The sequence below is a fragment of the Cetorhinus maximus genome, chromosome 13, assembly GCF_964194155.1.
Source record: "Cetorhinus maximus chromosome 13, sCetMax3.hap1.1, whole genome shotgun sequence".
NCBI lineage: Eukaryota > Metazoa > Chordata > Chondrichthyes > Lamniformes > Cetorhinidae > Cetorhinus > Cetorhinus maximus.
Window position 1 is genome coordinate 12,465,460 of NC_135891.1, and position 23,575 is coordinate 12,489,034.

The following is a 23,575-nucleotide window of genomic DNA, read 5'->3' on the forward strand; positions in this document are numbered from 1 at the left end:
ACAGAGACACAATTGGATACCCATCAGATGGGAGATTGAACCTTATCTTGTCTGCTACACAGCACAGTGGTCCTATACTACTAAACCTAACCTTAATCAGGTTATCTTCCCTTTGTATTCACCTAACCTTGATTAGGCTACCTACATTGTTAACCATAACCCGGGGTTGGAAGTCCTTCCTGTTAATGTAACCCTAATCAGTTTTGGGCACCAATCTTGAGGAAGGATGTGAAGGCATTGGAGAGAGTACAGAGGGGATTCACAAGAATGACTCCAGGGGTAAAGAACTGTAGCCATGAGGATATAGTGGAGAGGTTTGGACTCTTTTCCTTGGAGAAAAGAAGGCTGAGAGGAGACTTGATAGAGGTATTCAAGATCCTGAGGGGTATGGACAGGGTAAATAGTGAGGAACTGTTCCCACTCAAGGGAGCATCAAGAACTAGAGGGCACAGATTCAAAATATTTGGCAGAAGGAGTAAAAGTGACAGGAGGACATTTTTTTTCACCCAGAGGGTGGTTGGAATCTGGAATGAACTTCCTGAGAGGGTGGTGGAGGCAGGTTCGATTGAGCTATTCTAAAGGGAATTGGATTGCTACCTGAAAAGAAAGAATGTGCAAGGCTGTGGGGATCAGGCAGGGGAGTGGGGACTATGTGGAATGCTCTTTCAGAGAGGCAGAGCAGACTTGATGGGCCAAAAGGCCTCCTTCTGCACTGTAAAGATTCTGTGAGTTAGCTGTCATTCAATGGCAGTGGTACCAATGCTCATTTAAAAAAAAGAGAAAAGCAATTTTTTGTTTAAATCTATAAATTGATTTGTGACAGCTTTCCAACAAGAGTGAAAAAAAGATATGATGGCAACAACCCTCACACTTCTCTTCCAAAACTGCATTGCCTTACTTGCTTCTGTCTTTTTGTTTCAGGTAGTAGCAAAAAACTCTTGCCCCTTTGTGTGTTCAAGTCCTGGTCCAGCATTGACTCTTGTCTGACATTCCAGTACTAATTGTCAAGAATGTCATTTTTCTGGTTAGATGTTAAACTGCCTGTTCAGGTCGATGTAAACCATCCCATGATACCGTTTGAAGGATAGGGAGATCACCAGTTGTCCTTGCCAACCTCAGCCAACACCACCTAAAGCAGTTTAACTGTTCATCCTCATCATTTGTTGCTTATGGGTCCTTTCTCTGTGCAAAATTACTGCTATATTTGCCCACATAACAATAGTAACTACATACCACAAGTTCTTCATTGGCTGTGAAGCATTTTAGGATATCCTGCGGATGTGAAAGGTGATAGGTAGTTTGAAGATTTTTTATTCTTTTCCCTCATTCCCTTACCTCATGAGCCTCCCTAATACCCTCCCTCCCTTAATCCCTTCTTGTCACCTACTCTGTTTTTTTTTAACTCTTGGCACCCCATCCACCACCTTAAACATTCACTCCTTCCGCCGCTGACACACAGTGGTAGCAGTGCGTAGTATATACAAGCTGCACTGCAGCAATTTGTCAAGCCTCCTTCGACAGCACCTCCTGGCAAACCTGTGACCTCTACCACCTAAAAGGACAAGTGCAGCAGGAGCATCCAAACACCACCACCTGCAGATTCCCCTCCAAGCCACACAACATCCTGACTTGGAACGATGGCCCAGGTCCAAACCTGATCAGCCAAAAAAAATCGCACACTTACCTTCCTCTGTTATTTCAGGGCAGTCTTCCAATGGAGGGTCCTTCACATCTGAACCAGTGCTGCAAACCTTGTAGGGAGCAGCGAAGAGAATCCACGTAGAAGCCGCACCCCCTTTTTAGAGTCATGGAATCAGAATAATAATCATGAAGGATCTGGACAGAGACAGATAGGGAGAAAGTGTTCCCATTGGTGGAAGGATTGAGAACCAGAGATCACCGATTTAAGGTGACTGGCATAAGAAGCAATTGGTGTCATAAGGAAAAATCTTTTTTATGCAGCGAGTGTTAGGATCTGGAGTGCATGACCTGAGAGTGTGGTGGAGGCATATTCAATCATAACTTTCAAAAGAGAATTGGATAATTATCTGAAGAGGAAAAATTCCCGGCTGGGGGCGGGGGGGGGGGGAAGGCGGGAAAATGGCACGAGGTGAACTGCTCTTGCAGAGAGCTGGTACAGGCATGATGGGCTGAATGGCCTCCTTTTGTGTTGTAACCATTCTATGATCCTATGCAATTCCTCAAAGCAATTAGGGAAGGCCAATAAATACTGGCTTAGCCACATCCTGTGAAGAAAATTAAAAAAGCTCAAATCCTCTTTTATGTGAAATGCTAGCAATTATTTTGGACTCTTTAGTTTTCTTTAAAAAAAGCTGTTGAAGCATTTTCCCCTCTATCCACATGTAATCTTTTATTCCTGAACATTTTATTTCACTACTGTAGGAGCGAAGTTGGAAAACATTTACTGTCCTCAGTTATTTGCATGACCTTGAAGATGTCGCTATTCGATGTAGACTTTCCTGAGGAAAGTTATATATCTTTTTGCGGGCAAGGGCTTGTGTTGAGGTACCAGAGGTACGAGTGCGGAGGTTCAAGCGGCAGACGAACAGTCTGGGGAGCAATAGACGCGGAAATTTGGGATTTTCACAAAACCCATTGATGCCATTTCAGCTTTTATTTTGTATTCTGATACAAAAATATACCCAAATGAAAACTAAAGTAATTTAGCGACTCCTATATTCCTATGAAGTTGCATTGCACGTTTAGACAGTGTTTATTCGTATATATATATATATATATACTTTTACACTAACACAAGTTATATATATATATATAAAAGTACGCTTATCGCGTATACGAATTAGATTCTATAGTAGTGGGTAATGACAATCAGATTGCGCGTATTTTAGGTTTTTTTTTATGATCAGACCTCAAATTCCTTGAACGAAAACAAAAATTAGCTGGAAAAGCTCAGCAGGTCCGAAGACCAAGAGTTAACGTTCCGAGTCCGTATTCAGCGCATTTCTTGAGCTGTATCTCCGTGAGGCGTCGCTGCAGCACCTGAGATACAGAAAAGGGAAATTATCAGTGAACTTGCGGAAACCTTCGCTTTCACTGGATAGGAAGCCGGTCACTCGGGTAAACTCACTCACTTCTGTCGGCAGGAATATTTCGCACCCACTGAAGCACGGAGACGCTGCAGCGTTTGGACTCATACCTGCCACTTGTTAGAGAACCTGACCCCCCAACCCAGGGGGGGATTCGAACTGGGGGAACTTAAAGTCTATTAACCCGACGCGCTAACCGTTACCCCATCACTTAACTCTTGCACTTACGATGTCTCTGAATGGATCTAGTAGCTGTCTCAGAGCCAGTGTCAGTCAGCTACCACGTGTACAAATTGTCCATTTTAAAAAAAACTAATTCTAGTTTTATTAAAATTTTCTTTTTCATTTCATAATTGAACTCTCTCACATCCAAAATGTTACTGATTTGAATTGCAACACTTTCAAATAGACTGCCACGGTCTCCAGATTTATTTTCTGTCCACATGGCTGGCAAGTTGCCACCTTTTATTCGGCCAATTGTGGGACAAGAGGTCAGTGGTCCGAAGTGTTAGCTCTGTTTTTCTTCCTCCACTGTTTAAAAATAAGGGGTCGCCCATTTGAAACAGAGATGAGGCGAATTTTTTTTTCACTCAGAGGGTCGTGAGTCTTTGGAACTCTCTTCCTGAAAAGGCGGTGGAAGCAGAGTCTTTGAATATTTTTAAGGCAGAGGTGGATAGATTCTTGGTAAGCAAGGGGGCTGATAGGTTATCGGGGGTAGGTGGGACTTCAGGTTACTATCAGATCAGCCATGATCTTATTAAATGACGGAGAAGGCTTGAGGGGCTGAATGGCCTACTCCGGCTCCTTGTTCATAGATGATGCTTAGCAAGTTGAGTATTGCCATCATTGTCTGTTTTTATTCCAGCTCATTTCAGAAGTATTCAAAATCATGAGGGGTCTGGACAGAGTAGATAGGGAGAAACTTCCCCAAGGTGGAAGGATCGAGAAGCATAGGGGACACAGATTTAAGGTAATTGGCAAAAGAAGCAATGCGACATGAGGAAAAACTTTTTCGCACAGTGAGTGGTTTGGATTTGGAATGAACTGTCCGAGAGTGTGGTGAAGGCAGGGTCAATTGAGGATTTCAATAGGGAATTGGATCATTATCTGAAAAGGAAGAATTTAGAGCGCTATGGGGAAATGGCAGTAAGTGAATTGCTCCTTCTGAGGGCCAGAATGGACATGATGGCCGAATGGCCCTCTTCTGTGCTGTAACCCTGATTCAATGCAATTGGTAACCATACTGACATCTCATAAATGAGCTTCGTAAATGCGTAGGAACCGATTTCATGGTCACTCATCCCAGATTAATAATCAGCTAATGACATTCATTCTTTGGACTTGGTACATCTTTGAGCATGAGTGGCTCCAAGTTGACATACCTGGTGATTGGAGCTGAGTTAATTTGCAATTTGGTAAATGGATAGCTGAGGCAGACCTGTCTGATGTGCTCCAGATTGTTGTTAATGGCAACCAAGCAGTCTGACTTATCGAAATAAAAACAGTAAAAGCTGGAAAAACGCCAGCAGTCAACAAGCTCGAAATTGGTCACACAGCACCCATTTTTCAAGACTTTGCAATGGTGGGGCTGGAAGCACATGTGAACTTCCAACCAAAAGTGAGGCACCTGTCACCCTGGGTAAGAACATATTAGACGTTCCTTCATCCATTCCAGAAGCAGGCATTAAGCCTTTCGGCATATACAAATAACAGTCTAATGCTTACTTGAGGTTCCCATTGTGAGTTTGGTTTGCCTTGAGGCAGCTAGCAACGTTGTACCCTGGGAAACCAACGCTACACAATGCCTGCAACAAAGTTAAATGTGAACCTTTAAATGTGAAGCTAAGAGGTCCAGGAGTGCAAAAATAGGCCGAATATCTATGCTAACATTTCACCAACAACATGCATTTACATAGCACCTTTAATGTGGTAAAATATTCTAAGGCGCTGCACAAGAGCATCATTAAACACTGAGCTAAATAGAGATATTAGGACAGGGGACCAAACATTTGGTTATAAAGGTAGGTTTTAAGGGGTGTTTTAAAGAAGAGAGAAGCCTAGCAATGCAGACTGTTGTTTTTCCACAGATCATCTTAACTTGCTGAGTATTCCCAGCTTCTTCTGTTTTTGCTTTCATATTTCCAGCATCTGCAGTACTTTTTTTTGACTTATTAATGGAGCTGATTGGACTGTTACCGGAACTGGGATTCTTTTTATTTAGTTCCAGATGTCAACCTCCCTTTTGTAGCGTGGCTGTGGTATAAAATGTTCTAAGTGTCGCAGCTTATAGTGAACATTACATTATTAAAACACAATTCTAGAACAACAACTTGTGTTTATATAGTATGTTTAACGTGGTGAAATGTCCCAAGGCGCTTCACAGGAGCGTCATCGGACAAAAATACAAAACAACAGATGACCAACAGGTTGGTCAAAGAGGTAGATTTTAAGGAGCATCTTAAGGAAGGAGAGATGGCGAGGCAGAGAGGTGTAGGGAAGGAATTTTAGAACATCAAGATAACTGAAAGCACTGCTGAGGCGAAAGGAAGTCACAAGAAGCTAGGACTGGAGGAAATTAGAGTTCTCGGTCGATTGTAGGGCTGAAGGAACTAACAGAGACCAGGAGGATCAATTCATATAAAGCACTTGTGGAACATAGAAAGTAAACTGTAACATTTTTTTGAGGGCTGCCAAAGGAAGATATGGATTCAGATGTTTTAAGGACAAATTTAAGACACATAACAGGAGCTTGCATTGCTAGGAACAATGGCTAAAACATCTACTGAAGACTCAGCTAGATGCTTAATTGGAAAGATGCTTAAGTGGAGTTGTTGCCAGGAATTAAAGAACTTGCACTGGCATCACACGATTCATATCCTTTTTTAAGTGTAGCGCTGTTGGTTTGTAGGGCCCCGGGGGGGAACAGGGAGTGGCAACTGGATGACTTGCCCCTTCAGAAGGCCAGCACAGACACGATGGGCAGAGTGCCCCCCCTCCCTTTGCTGTAACTATCCGACGGTAGGAACCGAGGTTTCCCGGAACTTATCGTCAGTGCCCGTGCGGCTGAGGGGACTTGTTTTTGTGAGCGGACCAAGATGGCGGCGGCCACGGGCGCAGATCTCGCCGAGGCGCCGCCGAATGTTTACTATTTTCGGGATCCGAAGCCGGCGGTGGATCCGATCTTCGAGCTCGGGGAAGCGCACGGGGCCAACCCGGGCCAGGTGCCGCTGGTGGTGGATAACGGCTCCTTCCAGTGCCGGGTGGGCTGGGCCCTGGACCAGAAGCCGCGGCTTCAGTTTAAGAATGTCTCGGCCCGGAGCCGCGGCGCCTCCCGCAGCGACACTCAGGTCGGCAACGACATCCGAAACTTGGAGGTGGTCCGCTGGCTCCTCAAGTCCCAGTTCGACAGGAATGTGGTGGTGAACTTCGATATTCAGGAGCAGGTGTTTGACCACATCTTCCAACACCTGGGCATCACCTCTGAGGTGAGAGGTCAACAACCTGTGGGGGGTGGAGGGGGGGAGAGAGCTGAGACACCACAGGGCACAACATGGCAAACTGTGCCAATCCCCCCTCCCACCCGTGCAGTGTCGTGCCCCCCCTCCTGATGTGGTGCGACGCGCCCTTTGATGCTGCACCCCATGTGTTGTAGCGTGAAAGATGGGGCATGACATGACCCAATGTGTTTAAACCATGACTTTGTATGATGCATTGTATCCCAACCACCTCCCGATTATGGCGCAACATGCCCCAACATGGAGCGCCGTGTCGTGAACCGTGACACAATGGATCAGATTTTGTTAGCAAAATAATGATGGGTTTAATGCGCACGCCTTTACACGTGTTAAGAAAAAAAGCAACAATTTGTGGTGAGATCAGAATAAGTTGTGAATTGTTGGAATGGCTGTCCCCCCCGAGCTTTTGTTTAGTTGAAAAAGGCGTAATGCGTGGACATGCTACTTCTGTCTGCCATGGATAGGGCCCTTTGTGCAAATGTATGTAGCTTCTAGCAGAAGAATCATGTCCACATCAACTAAACAAAAGCTTGAGACAACCATTCCCTGGTCCGTTCCCCATAGCAATGCCTTGACCAATCAGAGTTGACCTGCCTGGGTTGAATTTGAATAAAAGGTTGGCAGTTAACTGATCCCTGGTGCAGTCTCCACGACAATGCCTCTACCAATCAGAGTCCACTTGCCAACCAATCAACATTCTCTCCTCATGCAGTATAAATTGTTGTTCCCTTTACTATTCTTGTGAACTGCCCTTATAAATGCAAGGTGAAAAGCTTCAACAGCTTGTCTCTTTTTTTCAGCGATACTCAAGTTGTGAAACCCCACAAATGGATGATCAATTTGTTCCAATCCATATATTGTAATGTACTTGGCATTCCTAATGTGTGTGTTAAGCTGGATTGGCTTTTACGTTTTTATTTGTTATTCTTGCCCCATCCCCCAGTGAATGATTATGCTTTTCAATGGCTACGTGTTAACTTGATCCCAACTACAGATAGCTGCTATAGTAAGCTCTGAAGATTGTACTAATTGATAACTGTTTGTATCTATCACAGTTTTGCGTGGAACATCCAGTAGTTTTAACAGAAGCACCATGTAATCCACTGTATTCACGGCAGTTAATGTCCGAGCTCCTGTTTGAGTGCTACCATATTCCCAAGGTATCATACGGAATTGATGATCTTTACAGCTTCTGGCGCAATAACAAATCAGCCTCCACTGGACTGATACTTTCCTCTGGATATCACTGCTGTCACATTCTGCCAGTGCTGCATGGCAGGTTTGTTAAGCATGTACATGAAAACTTTAAAATGGTTCTACATAGAAGTCACTCAAACCATGCACTACTACAGATGAGGCAAAGCAATAGATCACAAGGTTTGGAAATCTAAAATAACAACTAAAATGTTGGAATTGCATAATAGCTCAATCAGAGATTGAACGGTTAATATTTCAAATGCTCCAAAGTTCTCTTTCATGCACTGACTGACCTGCTATTTAAAAAAATTAGGGAAAAAATTGCATTTATAAAGTGCCTTGTGTGACATCCAAAACTGTTTCACAAGAAATTAATATTTTTAAAGTGTAGTTAGTGTAAGGAAGTACTGCATGGTCCAACAAACAAATAATCAATGAATAAATAATCTGTTTTAGTAATGTTGGTTGAAGGATAAGTGTTGGCCAGGTCTCTCAAAGAACTCCTCTGCTCTTCAAATAGCTGCATTCACCTGAAAGGGCAGGCGGAGCCTCAGTTTAATGTCTCATCCAACAGACAGACCTCCAATAGTGCAGTACCCCCTCTGTACCTCACTGGAGTCAGCCGAGATTCTATGCTCAATTTCTGTAGTGGGTCAACCCACTAGTGGTTAAAACTTCATGGCCTTCTGACTCAGAGGTGAGAATGCTAGGCCAGGCCTGACGCCTAGATTAAAGATCACTATAGGGGAGGAATGGTTGGGAAGTGGGCAAGAAGAAGCTTGATGGGCATCTGGTAGAAAAGTTGAGAGCAAGAGGTTGAAATCCCGGCCCTTTGTAGCATGTAATAGATTGCCATACAATATGGAAGCTAGCAAGAGTGACACCAAGGTCCCCTAAGGGGGACAGCTGGTGTTGGGACTTCAGTCAAACCTGCAAAACACCAGGCAGCCAACTCCAGATGAGAAGAAATCCAGCAGGTCCCTGTTCATGTCAGTCATATGATTCCTGTGAAGCAATCAGTTCACTAGGGGAGTAATGGCTGCAATTGATCTCATTGCTACTGGACTAGAGAAGGCAAAATCAGACATTATTTCATTCCTGCTAGATAATACACCTGTGGGGGCATCTGTAGCTTTGCCATCACTCCACTTCAATGTATGTCTTTATCTTGTTTCACACTTCTTTCTGTGCTTGCACTGTTGGATGTTTTCCTCGTGAAATCTAGGCTGGATGCTCACAACGGGAAAAGGATTAATCTGGGTGGAAGCCAGGCAGCATCATACATGCAGCGTCTGCTGCAGCTGAAGTATCCTGGACACTTACCGGCTATAACACTCAGCAGAATGGAAGAAATTCTCCATGAGCGTTGTTACATTGCTGCTGACTACATGGAAGGTAATTCTGGTTCTCGTGCTGCGGAATAAGCAATTTGGGCAGAGATCGCATCATCTAGTAGGTTAATGTCATGTGGTCAGTGCGACTGGATTCGATAGTCTGAGAGTTTCAGAGGGATAATTTTCCAGAGCATTTTATCCCTTAACAGCCCTGGATTTTTTTCTGTTTTTCTGCCTCTCTCAGGCCCCAGGTTATGTTGGTGGAAGGGAGGGTGAAGAGGGAAGATAAAGTGTTCAGTCAGGATGCTCCAGCTGGCCATTCCCTGTCTGTCAAGTGCCAGGCAATCACCATCTCCAACAAAAGAGAATCTAACTATCGCCTCTTGACATTTAATGGCATTACCATTGCTGAATCCCCCACTATCAAATCCTGGGGTTGCCAATGACCAGAAACTGAACTAGACTAGCCATTTAAATACTGTGGCTACAAGAGCAGCTCTGCAGCAATTAACTCACCTCCTTACTCCACAAAGCCTGCCCATCATCCAGGACGCACAAGTCAGGAGTTAGATGAAATACTCTCCACCTGCCTGGGTAAGTGCAGCTGCAACAACTCAAGAAGCTTGACATCATTCAGGACAAAGCAGCCTGCTTGGTTGGCACCCCATCCATCACCTTAAGCATTCTGCCCTCCACCACCAATGCACAGTGGGAGAAGTACATATCATTTATAAGTTGTACTCCAGCAATTCACCAAGTTTCCTCTGTCAGCGTCTTCCAAACCTGTGACCTCTACCACTAAGAAGGACAAGGGCAGATGCATGGGGACACCATTGCCTGCAAGTTCCCTTCCAAGCCACACACCATACTGACTTGGAGCTATATCACAGTTCCTTCACTCGCTGGGTCAAAACCCTGGAACTCCCTCCCTAAAAGCACTGTGGGTGCACCGACACCACATGGACTGCAGTGATTCAAGAAGGCGGCTCACCACCACCTTCTCGAGGGCAATTAGGAATGGACAATAAATGCTGGGTTAGCCAGCGATGCCTACATCCTGTGAATGAATAAATAAATTTCCCATGTTTCAACTTTACTGTTCCTAGAAGAGGTTTGTTCTGATCTGGTTTACCGTACCTCTGATGGTATGTTCTCCTGTTAAAAATTGTAAACCATTCCCCAATGGTGAAGTGGAAAAAGAGCCCACCACACTATAAAGGACCAGAAAGTGTCACATTTTGTTCCCTTCTGGGCTGAGATAACTCATTGCTGACCAATTAAAATCAGCTATCAGAAATGGCTTCAGTTCCCCTGCCACCTGAATTCTGTGTCATGATTGCCTCCACGTGATCCGCATTGAAAAACACACCCGTGTCAACTGGTAAACTAATCTTTTTCTTACTTTTCCTCTCTGTCCCTTTCTTTTTTGCATGACCCAACCTTTCTTTTTATTTCTCTTTCTGTTCCTGATTTGACATGGAATTTACCCACTGATTCACTCTCCGTCTCGTTCCTTTCTCTGTTTATTTTTCAGTCTTTAAGTCTCTTTGCTTAAGGAGTTAGACTGCTGGTTCCGCCATTCATTGAGGTCACAGATGCCCTGTTATCCTTGCCATGCTGTTTTGGTTCTTATTTCAGCAACTTACAGGGCGAAATAAAAAGCTTGATGGAAGCAGGAAAAGATCTAACTAACTGGGCACGCCGTGAAATGCCCTACTCCAGCAAATCCCAGCCCAGTCATTTAGATAGGAGCCTTCATAAGAAAGCTGTTACATCCTCTCTACATCCAGCAAACATGCAGGTGTAGGCCATTTGGCCCCTCGAGCCTGCTACCCCATTCAATAAGATCATGGCTGATCTGATTGTGGCCTCGACTCCACATTCTGCCTACGCCCCCGATAACCTTTAAATTCTGTTGCTAGTCAAGATTCCATCTGGCTCTGCCTTAAAAATATTCTGTGACCCAGCCTTCACCGCTTTCTGGGGAAGAGAGTTCCAAAGACTCATGACCCTGTGAGGGAAAAATTTCTCCTCACCTCTGTCTTAAATGGGAGACCCCTTATTTTTAAACAGTGACCCCGAGTCTTAGTCTCTCTCTCGCAAGGGGGAAACACCCTTTCAGCATTCATCCTGTCAAGTCCCTCAGGATCTTATATGTTTCAATGAGATCACCTCTCCATCTTAAGTTCAATGGATACAGGCAGAACATGTCCAACCTTTCCTCATAAGAAAACCACACCCCTATCCCAGGTATCAGTTGAGTAAACAAACAAAAATATAAATCGAGCTCATTTTTTATTCAACTTCATTGGATTTCTGCTTAACATTAGAAACAATGAGTGTGTTGGGAAATTAACCTTATTTAAATTTATAGTTTTGATTTAGGAAACTGTTGCATTCAATCCTGATACTCCATCAGCCTTGACATCAGTGAATCCCCCACTATTAACATCCTGGAGTTACTATTGATCAGAAAACTTGTGCAGTGGACCAACCACATAAATGTTGCTGCAGCACATCAGAGGCTGGGCATTCTGCAGCTAATGGCTCATTTCCTGGCACCATAGAACCTCTCCATCACCTACAACTCAGGTGTATGGTGGAGTGTCCTCCATTTGCCTAGATGTGCAACCCTAACAACACTTAAGAAGTTCGAAACCATCTAGGTCAAAGTAGTCTGCTCGATCGACATCCCATCCACCAGTTTAAACATCGGTGCTCTCACTTATCTGTGGCCACCACCGACAGAAGGTACTGCAGCAAGTTGCCATGACTTCTTCAGCAACGCCTCCCTAATCCCTGATCTCCACGACTTAGAACGACGATAGAAGCAGGTGTGTGGAAATTCCAACACCTCCAAAACACCTACAATCCTGACTTGGAACTATATCGGCTGTTCCTTCATTGCCATTAGGTCGAAATCCTGGAATTTCCTACTTAACAGCACTGTTAGGTGCACCTTCTCCACATAGACTGTAGCAGTTCCAGAAGAAGTCCCTCCACGAGCTTCCCAGGGGAGCTGAAATGTGCAATGGGAACATAGAAAATGGGAGCAGGAGTAGATCATTCGGCCCTGCTCTGCCATTCAATATGATCATGACTGGTCCTCTATCTCAATGCGATACTCGCACTCTCTCCCCCCACACTCCTTGACGCCTTTCCATCGATGCCCATACTGTGAGAATGAGTTTAAAAAGAAGCGCCTTAATTGTCTCAAGTATCAGGAAGAAAAGAAATCACACAAAAGATTAAATAATTTTTTTTTTGGAAGTTGCTGTGACAGCGTTTTTGTGGGAACGCACGAGGTTAGAAACCTAAACTCAGGCGTTTCTGTCTTGAATTCTGAGCCGCAGTTGAAAAATGGTTTCGTTGCAATTGTTTACCTGTTTGCAGAACTCAGCCTGTGGAAGCTCCCGGACTTCTACGAGAAGAACATTCACAGGATGCAGCTGCCTTTTAACAACAAACTGCTGGCCAGCACCATGACGGCAGAGGAGAGGATGGAACGGAGGCAGCAGCAGATCCGCAGGCTGCAGGAGCTCAACGCACGGCGCAGGGAAGAAAAACTACAGCTCGACCAGGAAAGGCTCGAGAGACTGCTCAGCATCCAGGTAAAGGCCACAGTCACTGAAGGTGCTCTGCCGCATCAGCACCCGTGCCAGTATTCCAAAAGAGCTGGTGAACTGCTGTCAAGATTCTGCCTATACCATTTCGGAAAATTGACAAATTCCACCTTTCGTGTCTTCAGGGTGTTCCAAAGTATTTCACTGTCAGTGAATCGCTTGTTCAAAGTGGAGTCACTTTTTTTTTTTGGTAGGCAGTTGTGACAGCCGGTTTTTGTACAGCAAGGTCCGACAAATAATGTGATAAATTAATTAATTTAAGTTAGTCTTTTTTTTTGTGGTGTTGGTTGAGGCCAGGAGACTGGAAGAGCTTCAGTCTCCTCATTAAAGTGCTGTGGGACCTTTGAACATCCATCTGAACGGGACTTTGGTTTAGTGCCTTATCCTAAAGATGCCATGACTGATGATGCTACATCCCCTCACTCTCACAACAAAGTGTTGGCTTGGGGTGAGTTTGAACCCCCACAACCTTCCGACTCGGGCAAGAGTACCAACAGCTAAGTCGAGCTTGACACTTGAACTGTTGCATTCTTTTCCGCACTGCGAGCTTTTGTTGTTCAAGGAGCAACAGACAGGTTTGGAGAGTGCGATCCCCGAAATACCTGTTTAAAAAGCTCAAGTACCATAAAGTAAAATCAAACTTTACTAGTCTGTTATGGTAGGCAGATGGTAAATGCCATGGTGCCCAAATCCCACAGGGAAACTTGAAGCAGCTGCCACAACTACTTGCAATTTGTACTTATTGAGATGCGGGCTTTGTATTCAGGAAGAAGAAAGCCACCAAGTCTTATAGGTTTCTTTAAAAAACTAAATTAACCCTAAATAAAAGTGATTTTAAGCACATACATAGGTTTACAAATTACTACTATAATAACTTCTAGCTCCTCTGATTAATCTAACTTTCAGTTACACCTCCGTTAAGGCAACAGTGAAAAAAACATATATTTTAAGAGACCCAGGCAAAGTAACATGATACCCTGAACAGTCAAATTCAAGTTTTCTTCGGTTTCTTTAGATGGCAGCTTGAGGCTTAGGTGCTGGGGGCTTTTCACATTTGTTAGATCTTAGAATTCCTTCTTTCCTACACACAACCTCATCTTCTTTACACAGATTTCCCCTCTGAATGTAAATTCCCATTGTTTCTCAATGTCTTTGGACAATGTCTCTAACAATAAAAACCTACCATAGTACCAATTTTACCAGTAATCTTTGGGAAAAATAAACACACTGTTTCTTAACTTCTCCTGGATAAGTGAAACATTTCATCCCCTCTTTTGAATTCAAGCTAGTCTGGTTTATTTAAAAATGCAAATGTTCCTTTTACACCTCACATTCTAAAACTTCACCCATGTTCACCTACTTAACATTTCAAACCTAACTTATCTTCTGATTCATCAAAGCCTTCAGACCAGTTGCCTTTAATTCAATTAAGTCCCCCCACACACACACACACAGACACAGACCCCACTATTACCCTACAATAAATTCCAATAATATTATGATAAATATTATATCTTCCTGACAAGTCACTGTGCAATAATAGCTCTGCATATGACCTTTTACGCAAGTGAAATAGTTACGAACAAACTATTACCCATTTTACCAAGCTAGGTGTAAAAGTACAAAGTATTATGTCCTTTTTAATTTCCCAAATTAATTAAATCTGAGGATTCAGCTGTGGCTCCTTGTTACTGAAATATCTAAATGCTGTAAGGTGTGTTAGCCAAGAGATCATAGGAACTGGAGGTAACTACTGAATCATTATTCTGATGTCTTGCCTGCCTAATAATGCCTGAGACTAATTGGATAGCTAGTTCAAAGACGTGATGGGTCGAGTAGCTGCCTCCTGTCCTATTGGATTTGGTGATCCTTCCACCATTTCTGCCTTACCACCATTGCCACATCGTCCCTCTGATGCTCCATATGATTCCTCCCCTTGCATCCAAGTGTATTCGTGTGTGCATGCGAGTGTGTGCATGTGAGTGTGTGTGAGTGAGTGTGCGCGAGTGTGTGTGTGTGTGTTTCTCACTGTGTGAAGAAGGAACACATTGTTTTCTGGAGGCAAATGGATTGCGTGAGGTGCACACAGAGCAGGCAGGCAGCGAAAAAACCTTTCAGTCTAATCAGACAAATACTTCAGACGCTCTTGTAAAGTACAAACATGGATACCTGAAGCATATGGACAAATAATTAGATAAATAATGGGCACTTAACAGATAATAAAATCTGCACTGAATGTTGTTATAGTGAAACAGTGCTTATTGTAGAAAGGGCCCTGAATTCCTTCTCACACTACTCTGCTGTTTCCATGAAACCAATGCCAGAAGTGAAGCTTGCTTAATCTTTGGACTAGTGCAAATGGAAAACTAAATAATTCATGCAGACATTTCACATGTAACTTTTAAGATTATAGAATGCCTTGTTTCTCATTTTCAACCAGAAAACATTGCTACCGTTGAAGTATTGAGAAATTGATGAAGGAACAGGAGTATGCCGTCAGAAGCCTAGAAAAATAATTCCTGTTTTCTCCATTTAAACGGTCCCTAGGCTACATCTGACATTTGCAGGGACATAGCAGAATGGCTGCAGTACTGATTTTCTGCCACTAGAGGGTAGAAACTGGTTCAATGCCCCTAGAAACCCAGGCATTCAGGACAAAAGCAGCTTGTGATGCTTCATTAATGTCATAGAAAGTATAGCACAGAAACAGGTCTTTTGGCCCAACTGGTTGTGATGTTTATGCTCCATATGAGCCTCCTCCCACCCTTCTTCCTCTCGCGTTGCCAGCATATCCTTCCTTTTCTTTCTCGCTTGTGTTTATCTAGCTTCCCCTTAAGTGCCCCATATTTTTTTGACAATGAGAGCTATCTACTCTAGGTTACCCTTTTCTGGAGGAATGTAATCAGGTTGACTACCTTCCAGTAATTCAGCCTAATGAACAGATCTAGCCATTTATATAGCTTCTTGCTTGCCTGTTTTCTGGAGGTAAATGGATTGCATGATTTGCTTACAGAGCAGCCAGGCAGCGAGAAAACCTTTCAGTCTAATCAGGCAAATGCTTCAACCACTCCCATGTAAGTGCTAACACAGATGCTTGCTTGGATTTTTATAATATACACATGGGCCTTGATTCTAACTCTGGTTGGATTTTGCAGAATAACTCCCCTGTGGAGAACCTTAGATATAATTAAACTGATCTTTGTGGCATGCAATGCAACTGAATTAAAATCTGGGACCACCATTCATTGTTTGACTGTGAAAGAAATAAATATTTGTATTTGAAAAGTACCATATAAATGCAAGTTCTTTCTTTAGATAGTGTCTTGTATTATTAAATGTTTTTGGGGTGCTTCACGTGATTACTTTTTCTATTTGTTCTTGGGATGTGAGCGTGGCTGAGGATGAGGATGTTTTTTGAGCTCCCTCCTCCGTTTAGTTGTTAAATGTTTAATTGTCCATCATTGTTCACAACTGGATGAGGCAGGACCGCAAAAGCCTTGATTTGATCCAAAAACAGAAAATGCTGGAAAAACTCAGCAGGTCTAACAGCATCTTTGAAGAGAAAAACAGAGTTAACGTTTCGAGTCCCTATGGGACGGATTCAAAATGTTAACCCTATTTCTCTCACCACAGATGCTGTCAGACCTGCTGAGTTTTTCCAGCATTTTCTGTTTTTGTTTCAGATTTCCAGCATCCGCAGTATTTTGCTTTTACCTTGATTTGATCCGTTGGTTGTGGGATAACTTAGCTCTGTCTGTCTTGGAATGCAATGACTGTTAAGGCAAACACAGCAGCGACTCTGTATCATCAAAAGCCGCAGAGCTAAGTCAGATGAATGGCTGGTTATTCTCATTATTTTTGGAAGTACTGGGTGAAGAGGAATCTTGATTAAGACACTAGGAGGACCTATGGAACTATAACCAAGTGCAGAATTGAGCTTTGAGAAGGGAACTTTTCATTTGTGAGATCTAGTTTTGGAATGCAGCTTTGGCAGTGAGCTCCGTGGACAGTACAAAAGTGACCATGATTTAGCACTAATTGGCAATCCCTTTCTGATAGGTCGGTATATGAAATAGAAATGTTAAACTGATGAAACAGGAAATGCTGGGAAAACTCAGTGCTTTGAAGTCATATTGACTCGAAAGGCTAACTCTGTTTCTCTCTCCACAGATGCTACCAGACCCGCTTTTTCTAGCATTTTCATTTTTAGTTTAGATTTCTAGGATCTGCAGTATTTTGCTTTTATAATAGAAAGTGTCCTCTGAGTTGTTATAAGGTCCCGTTGTTGGGCTAGCACTTTATTCTGCATCTAACCATGGCAGGGTCTGAATGGGCAGGAAATATGTATTTTATTTCCCGTCATTGAGCTCATTTACCTTGACAGAATGGGGCAGTTCTGTGTAAACAGCAAGCTTGTTCAGCATGATATATTACTGTCCTGTCTTCGTTCCTTTAGGAGCTTTTGGAAGAAGGCATGACTGAACGATTCAAGCGAGCTCTGTTGGAAATGAACATGGATTCCGCGGAGGAATTGCAGTCGTATATTAACAAGCTCAGTCTGGCCATTGAGCAGACCAAACAAAAAATCCTGCAGGCAGAGGTCAACGTGGAGGTAGACGTTGTCGACACGAAGCCAGATGTGAGTAGCGAAGGCGACTGATCTTGTGGTCACCTTTTCCCTTGCCACTTTTCCGACTTGTTGCTGGGCAGTGCTTGCAGGGCAGCCAGGCAAATCCTTTGAAGTGCAGCAGCCACTCTTCGTGTGTTAAGGTGGTGTCAACTATCTGTTTGGCTTCAGAGCCTGACCCTGTGCTCAAGTCGACGCTGGCACCGCCCAGCCTGGCATTTCCTACCAGGGCTCGATGGGTCACTGTCAGCAGTTGGAACCATGGGTTGATTTATCCTGTCACTGAGAGAAAAGGATGACTTGCGTTTCTACGGCACCTTTCAGGGTTTTCCAAAGCACTTTACAGCCAGTGAAGTACTTTTAAAACCTATTCACTCTCGTAGGAAACGCGGCAGCCAATTTGCGCACAGCAAAGTCCCACAATGATCGATGTGATAATAACCAGCTCAAACAAAATACTGGGGGTGCTGGAAATCTGAAATCAAAGCAGAAAATGCAGGTGTGGCAGCATCTTTGGTGACAATAGCAGAGTTGTGGTTTCAGGTTGATGACTTTTTGAGAGAACTCAGTAACCAAGTCATCTGCTTTTAATGATGTTCGTTGGGAGATAATTGTTGGCCAGGCTACCCTGGAGAATGCTCCTGCTCTCCTCCAAAATAGCGCTGTGGGATCTTTCACATCTCCCTGAGAAGGCAGACAGGGCCTCGGTTTAAAGTCCCTTCCAAAAGACATGTCAGAAATAGCATCTGAATCCTTACCCAGGCTGAGATCAGCAGGATTTCATATCCCATTCACACGGTACATTTACCCAATGAGCCATGTAGGGCCTGTAATTAGAACGGAGGACCATCACAGCTGCTGTATGGAGAGCTAGCGTCTGGCAAAAGAAACCAAGGCCGGCCACGCAAGCGTAACAAAGACATACTTAAGGGGGATCTGAGGTGGTGCAGCCACAAGCCTAAAGAGCTGGAAGAATCAGCCCGAGAAGGAACTCGCTGGAGAGCCCTGATCTGTAGATCTTTGGTCACTTTTGAAAAGGATCGACATCTGTGTCGTATTGCTGCCTGTGAACAATGTCGTTGAGCAGCATCTGTCCATGTCACAACGTGACTTACATACGAATTAGGAGCAGGAGTAGCCCCCTTGGCCCCTCGAGCCTGCTCCGCCATTCAATTAGATCACGGCTGATCTGAATGTAACCTCAACCACACATTCCTGCCAAGTCCCAATAACCCTTCACCCCCCTTGTTAATCAAGAACCTATCTAGCTCTGCCTTAAAAATATTCAAAGACTCTGCTTCCACTGCCTATTGAGGAAGAGAGTTCCAAAGACTCTCAACTCTGAGAGAAAAAAATTCTCCTCACCTCTGTCATAAATGAGCGACCCCTTATTTTTAAACAGTGACCCCTAGTTCTAGATTCTCCCACAAGAGGAAACATCCTCCCCACATCGACTCTGTCAGGACGCCTCAAGAGCTTAAATGTTTCAATTAAGTCGCCTCTTACTCTTCTAAACTCCAGTGGATACAAGCTTAACCTGTCCAGCCTTTCCTCATAAGACAGCCCACCCATTCCTGGTATTAGTCTAGTAAACCTTCTCTGAACTGCTTCTAACGCATTTACATCTTTCTTTAAATTAGGAGACCAGTACTGTACACAATACTCCAGATCTGGTCTCCCAATGCCCTGTACAACTGAAACACAACCTCCCTACTTTTGTATTCAATTCCCCTCAAAATAAATGATAACATTCTATTCACTTTCCTAATTACCTGCTGTATCTGCATACTAATCTTTTGTGATTCATGCACTAGGACACCCAGATCCCTCTGAATCTCAGAGCTCTGCAATCTCTCACCATTTAGATAATATGCTTCCTTTTAAGTCTTCCTGCCAAAATGAATGATTTTACATTTGCCCACATTATACTCCATTGCCAGATCTTTGCCCGCTCGCTTAACCAATCTATGTCACTTTGTAGCCTCCTTACATCCTCTTCATAATTTACTTTCTTACCTATATATCTTTGTGTTGTCAGCAAATCTAGCCACCAGTCCCATCATCCAAATATAAATTGTAAAAAGTTGAGGCCCCAGCACTGATCTGTGTGGCACACCACTTGTCACATCCTGCCAACAAGAAAAAGATCTATTTATGCGAACTCTCTGCTTCCTGTTAGCTAACCAATCTTCTATTCATGCCAGATCTTCTATCTGATGCCCCAACTGTTTCCAACTCTCTGCGCCCAGACTGGGACTACACAACCATCTTTGTCTTTGTCGTTGATGAGTCTGCCCATCCATCATCTTCTTTGAAGTACGGCCATCATGGAGGAGCTTGTCTCTGTCAATTACTTTTTACATGTTATCATTTTTACAGTGGCTTTGTTCCGATTTGAATTACACTACACGGTTTGGGGTTAATTTTAAACTAACTGGCTAGGCGGGAAACCCAGTAGATTGGGTGGAACTGCCAGTTTGATACCTTGCCTCATATTAACCTCCACTGACTTCACTGGGGTGTAAATTCTGCCTGGCATCTGGTTCTGTGGGTTTCCCAGTGGGCGAGTTAGCTAAAATGAGCCCATTTGTGTGCATAAGAAACTGAAGCACATTGAGTTGACACAATGGGGAGGCAGTGACATAATGGTATTGTCACTGGACTGGTATTCCAGAGACCCAGGGTAATGCTCTGGGGACCCGGGTTCAAATTCTGGAATTAAAAGTCTGATGCTGACCATAAATCCACTGTCAATTGTTGTAAAACCCCCACCTGGCTCACTAATGTCCTTTAGGGAAGGAAATCTGCCGTGCTTACCTGGTCTGGCCTACATGTGACTCCAGACTCACAACAATGTGGTTGACTCTTAAAATGCCCTCTGAACAAGGGCAGTTAGGGATGGACAATAAATGCTGGCCTAGCCAGCGACGTCCACATCCCATGAACATTTAAAAAATACAATATGCATGGTATAACTGACCTATTACAGTCAAACCCTTATGAGAACAGAGTTTGCCAGCAAATGTTTTGCTTGAATTAGGATTTCTGTAAAATTCCAGATGAAACTGGATTGAGCGCCAATGAAGGGATGTAAACTTTCACCTTTGTGTGCCTTGGGATAATTAGTTTGTCCCCGTGTGAATTGGAATTGAGGCGAAGTTGGGTTGTAGGTGTTGGCTCCCAGTGGAGTAGCCAGAAGGTTGCCTGAGCTTTTGGCCCATAAACGGTGACATGGATGGAGAACCGAAATGTAGGCATGGCCCTCCAATGGATTAGTTAGTAAATGCATTGCCAGATGTGCAACTGAGCTAGATGGGTTAGCAAAGTCCTAAATTTAGCCGCCAATCTGTGTTGAGGTAACTGATCTGAGTGCCGTTGGTACCCAGACATTACCACTGGCCTCGGCATTTCTGACAAGGTTCATGATTGTTATTAACTGAATGCGCCTGTGCAGTCATGGTGGGGTGGGGTGAGATGAGATGGTTTCTTGTCCTTGTGGTTGAATGGCTGACCGGCTCTTCATTGTCGAGACTCAACCTTGAAGAATGGTCACTCGGGAGAGATACCAGAAGGCTGTGGGTACCCATGAAACGTAGGAACAGGAGTGGGCCATTGAAACCCTCAAGCCTGTTCCACCACTTAGTTAGATCATAGCTGATCTAACTAAATCAACCCAGCTAAATTGACCCCATTTACCCTCCTTTGCTGCTTAACCCTTGATATATCTTTACCTAACAAGAATAGTTTCAATTGATTCAGCAGCAGCACGTTTTGGGGGAGAGAATTCCAGATTTCTTCTACTCTTTATTTGATGAATTGCATCCCGATTTCAATTCTGAATGGCCTGAATAGCTCTAATGCTGAGATTATACCACCTTGTGCCAGAGGAAATAACTTCTCTTCATTTATCATATAGAATCCTTCTATCATTTTAAACACAGCAGTACCTGGGTGGCCAGAGATTATTGCGCTGCATGGCTGCCTTGTTAGCTTGAACTATGGGGGCGACTGGTCCAAATCGGGATGCTGAGATTGCAAGGGGCTGTGAGCGGCTCCAGCAGTGACTGCTACATGGCCAGCTTTAGTGAGGAGATTGTACAACGTGTGCAGTCCCACTGCTCTGCGGTCCATTAAAGAGCTCATGAATTTGCAGTCTGTGCTGGGAGAGGGGGACGGGGGTGGGTGGGGGTGAGAAGCTCTGCAGAACTTGGTGGCACTTTGATGCCTCAGCGTTGCTTGAGTGGGCAGATAAGCTAGGAGCCCGACCCCGATCGTATAAATGTGGCTGCGCCTGAACTGTCTCAGTTGCAGAGGAATGGTCATTTTATACAGGTTTCCCGAAGGTGTGGCCACTTCCCTCACCCACCCTACTCCTCCACCCCGAATGCTTGTGCATTATATTCAACGGTGGAGGTGGGTGCAAGAGCCTGGTGGGATGGCCTGATAATGATGTGCTGATGTATTACAATGAGGTTCCCAACAACTGATAGCGGACAATGCAGCCTGCCGTCGGAGGGCTGAGTGGACAATTGCAACCTGCTTTCCTCCACTGTCGTGAAACCGAACACACCATTGTCCATTCACGCCACCTATCACACCCGCCGCCAGCGGGCACGGAAAATTCCACCCATAATGTGGGAAAACGTGAGATTATGCACTTTGGCATGATGAATAGAGGAGTTGAATATTATTTAAATAGAGAGAGACTGCAGAAAGGCTGCAGCACAGGGATTTGGGAGTCCTCGTGCATGAATCACAAAAAGCTAGCATACAAGTTCAGCAGGTAATAGAGAAGGCAAATGGAATGTTGGCCTTTATTTCAAAGGGAATGGAGTATAAAAATAGGGAAGTCTTGCTAAAACTACACAGGCACTAGTTAGACCACACCTAGAACACTGTGAACAGTTTTGGTCCCCTTGTCTACGGGAAGATATACTGGCATTGGAGGCAGTCCAGAGAAGGTTCACTAGGTTGATCCCGGGTATGGAGGGATTTTCTTCTGAGTAGTTTGAGCCTGTACTCATTGGAGTTTAGAAGAATTAGAGGTGACCTTATTGAAACATATAAGATTCTTAGGGAGCTTGACAGGGAAGATGCTGAGAGGTTGTTTCCCCTTATGGGAGAGTCTAGGACCAGAGGGCATAATCTCAGAGTAAGGTGTCACCCATTTAAGCCAGAGATGGGGAGTTTCTTCTCTCAGAGGTAGTGAATCTGTGGAACTCTTTACTGCAGAGGGCTGTAGAGGCTGGGTCGTTAAATATATTCAAGGCTGAGATAGACAGATTTTTAAGCAGTAAGGGAATCAAGGGTTATGGAGAAAAGGCAGGAAAGTGGAGTTGAGGATTATCAAATCAGCCATGATCTCATTGAATGGCGGAGCAGACTCGATGGGCCAAGTGGCCTACTTCTGCTGCTATGTCTTATGGTCTAATTATATCACCCCACAACCTCCTTCCAACCTTAGGACCTTAGTGATTAATTTTAGCAGAGGAGAGAATATTGGATGAGCATGAGGAAACAACTAAAATATTTATCGTTTTTTCATTAAATGGATGCGAAGGAAACTCTCATTGTAGGTTTGCTGTTAGATTCAACAGCAGTTTAATTCTTATGCAGGTAAGTGTTCAGTTTAATTGTTGAAGTCCTAGAGATATTCAGTGTATGAGGGAAACTGTTGTGTCCGTGAAGGATCTGGGAGTAACTAATGCAGGTTGATGCTGGATGACCTCCAAAAATGGCAGGGAGCAGAAAAGAAAACCTACGCGCAGCGCCTGACAATAGATGCCTTTGACATTGGTAACGAGGCAGTAGTGCTAATGCTCAGTATTACAAAATATTTACAGCATAGAAACAAGTCATTTCACCCCAACAGCTTCATGTGGTGTTCATGCTCAAAATGAGTCTCCTTTTTACTTTTCTTCATCTAACCACATCAACATATCTTTATGTTACTTTCCCCTGATCTAACTTCTGCTTCAGAGTGTCTTTGAGGCGTTTTCTTTGTCCTCCCTTAGAACACTGGCCATTTGAGAGTTGAGGAAACAGGACTTGACGGGCACACTTTTTGGCCATCTGGACATGATGTCCAGTCCGTCAGTGTTGATTTTGCAGGAGTTTTGCCCGAATACTTGTAGAACTGGCTTCAAGAAGGACACTAGCATTTGTTCGATAGTACTCTCGTTGAATCCAGAGGATGTGACGGAGGTGTTGC

General features: G+C 44.0%; 1 protein-coding gene and 1 long non-coding RNA gene across 4 annotated transcripts in view; one reads left to right on the top strand and one right to left on the bottom strand.

The window, feature by feature from the left end:
* Window positions 1-2,923: 2,923 nt before the first annotated feature.
* Window positions 2,924-6,086, bottom strand: LOC144688440 (uncharacterized). Its single transcript, XR_013578415.1, has 3 exons — window positions 6,018-6,086; window positions 4,794-4,873; window positions 2,924-3,021 (listed from the first exon to the last, which is right to left on the bottom strand). It is a non-coding gene; the product is annotated as an uncharacterized LOC144688440 (long non-coding RNA).
* Window positions 6,073-23,575, top strand: part of actr5 (actin related protein 5) — a 29,885-nt gene continuing 12,382 nt past the window's right edge. The window contains exons 1-5 of one of the 3 annotated variants that reach the window (XR_013578414.1): window positions 6,073-6,553; window positions 7,639-7,862; window positions 9,006-9,175; window positions 12,508-12,725; window positions 17,194-17,376. Coding sequence is in view for 1 of the 3 variants with exons in the window: in XM_078554968.1 (XP_078411094.1) it covers window positions 6,164-6,553; window positions 7,639-7,862; window positions 9,006-9,175; window positions 12,508-12,725; window positions 17,194-17,376 (1,185 nt within the window). In the remaining 2 variants the exon portion in view is untranslated. The remainder of the gene's footprint in view (window positions 6,554-7,638; window positions 7,863-9,005; window positions 9,176-12,507; window positions 12,726-17,193; window positions 17,377-23,575) is intronic. The other 2 variants (XR_013578413.1, XM_078554968.1) reach the window with 2 other exon arrangements.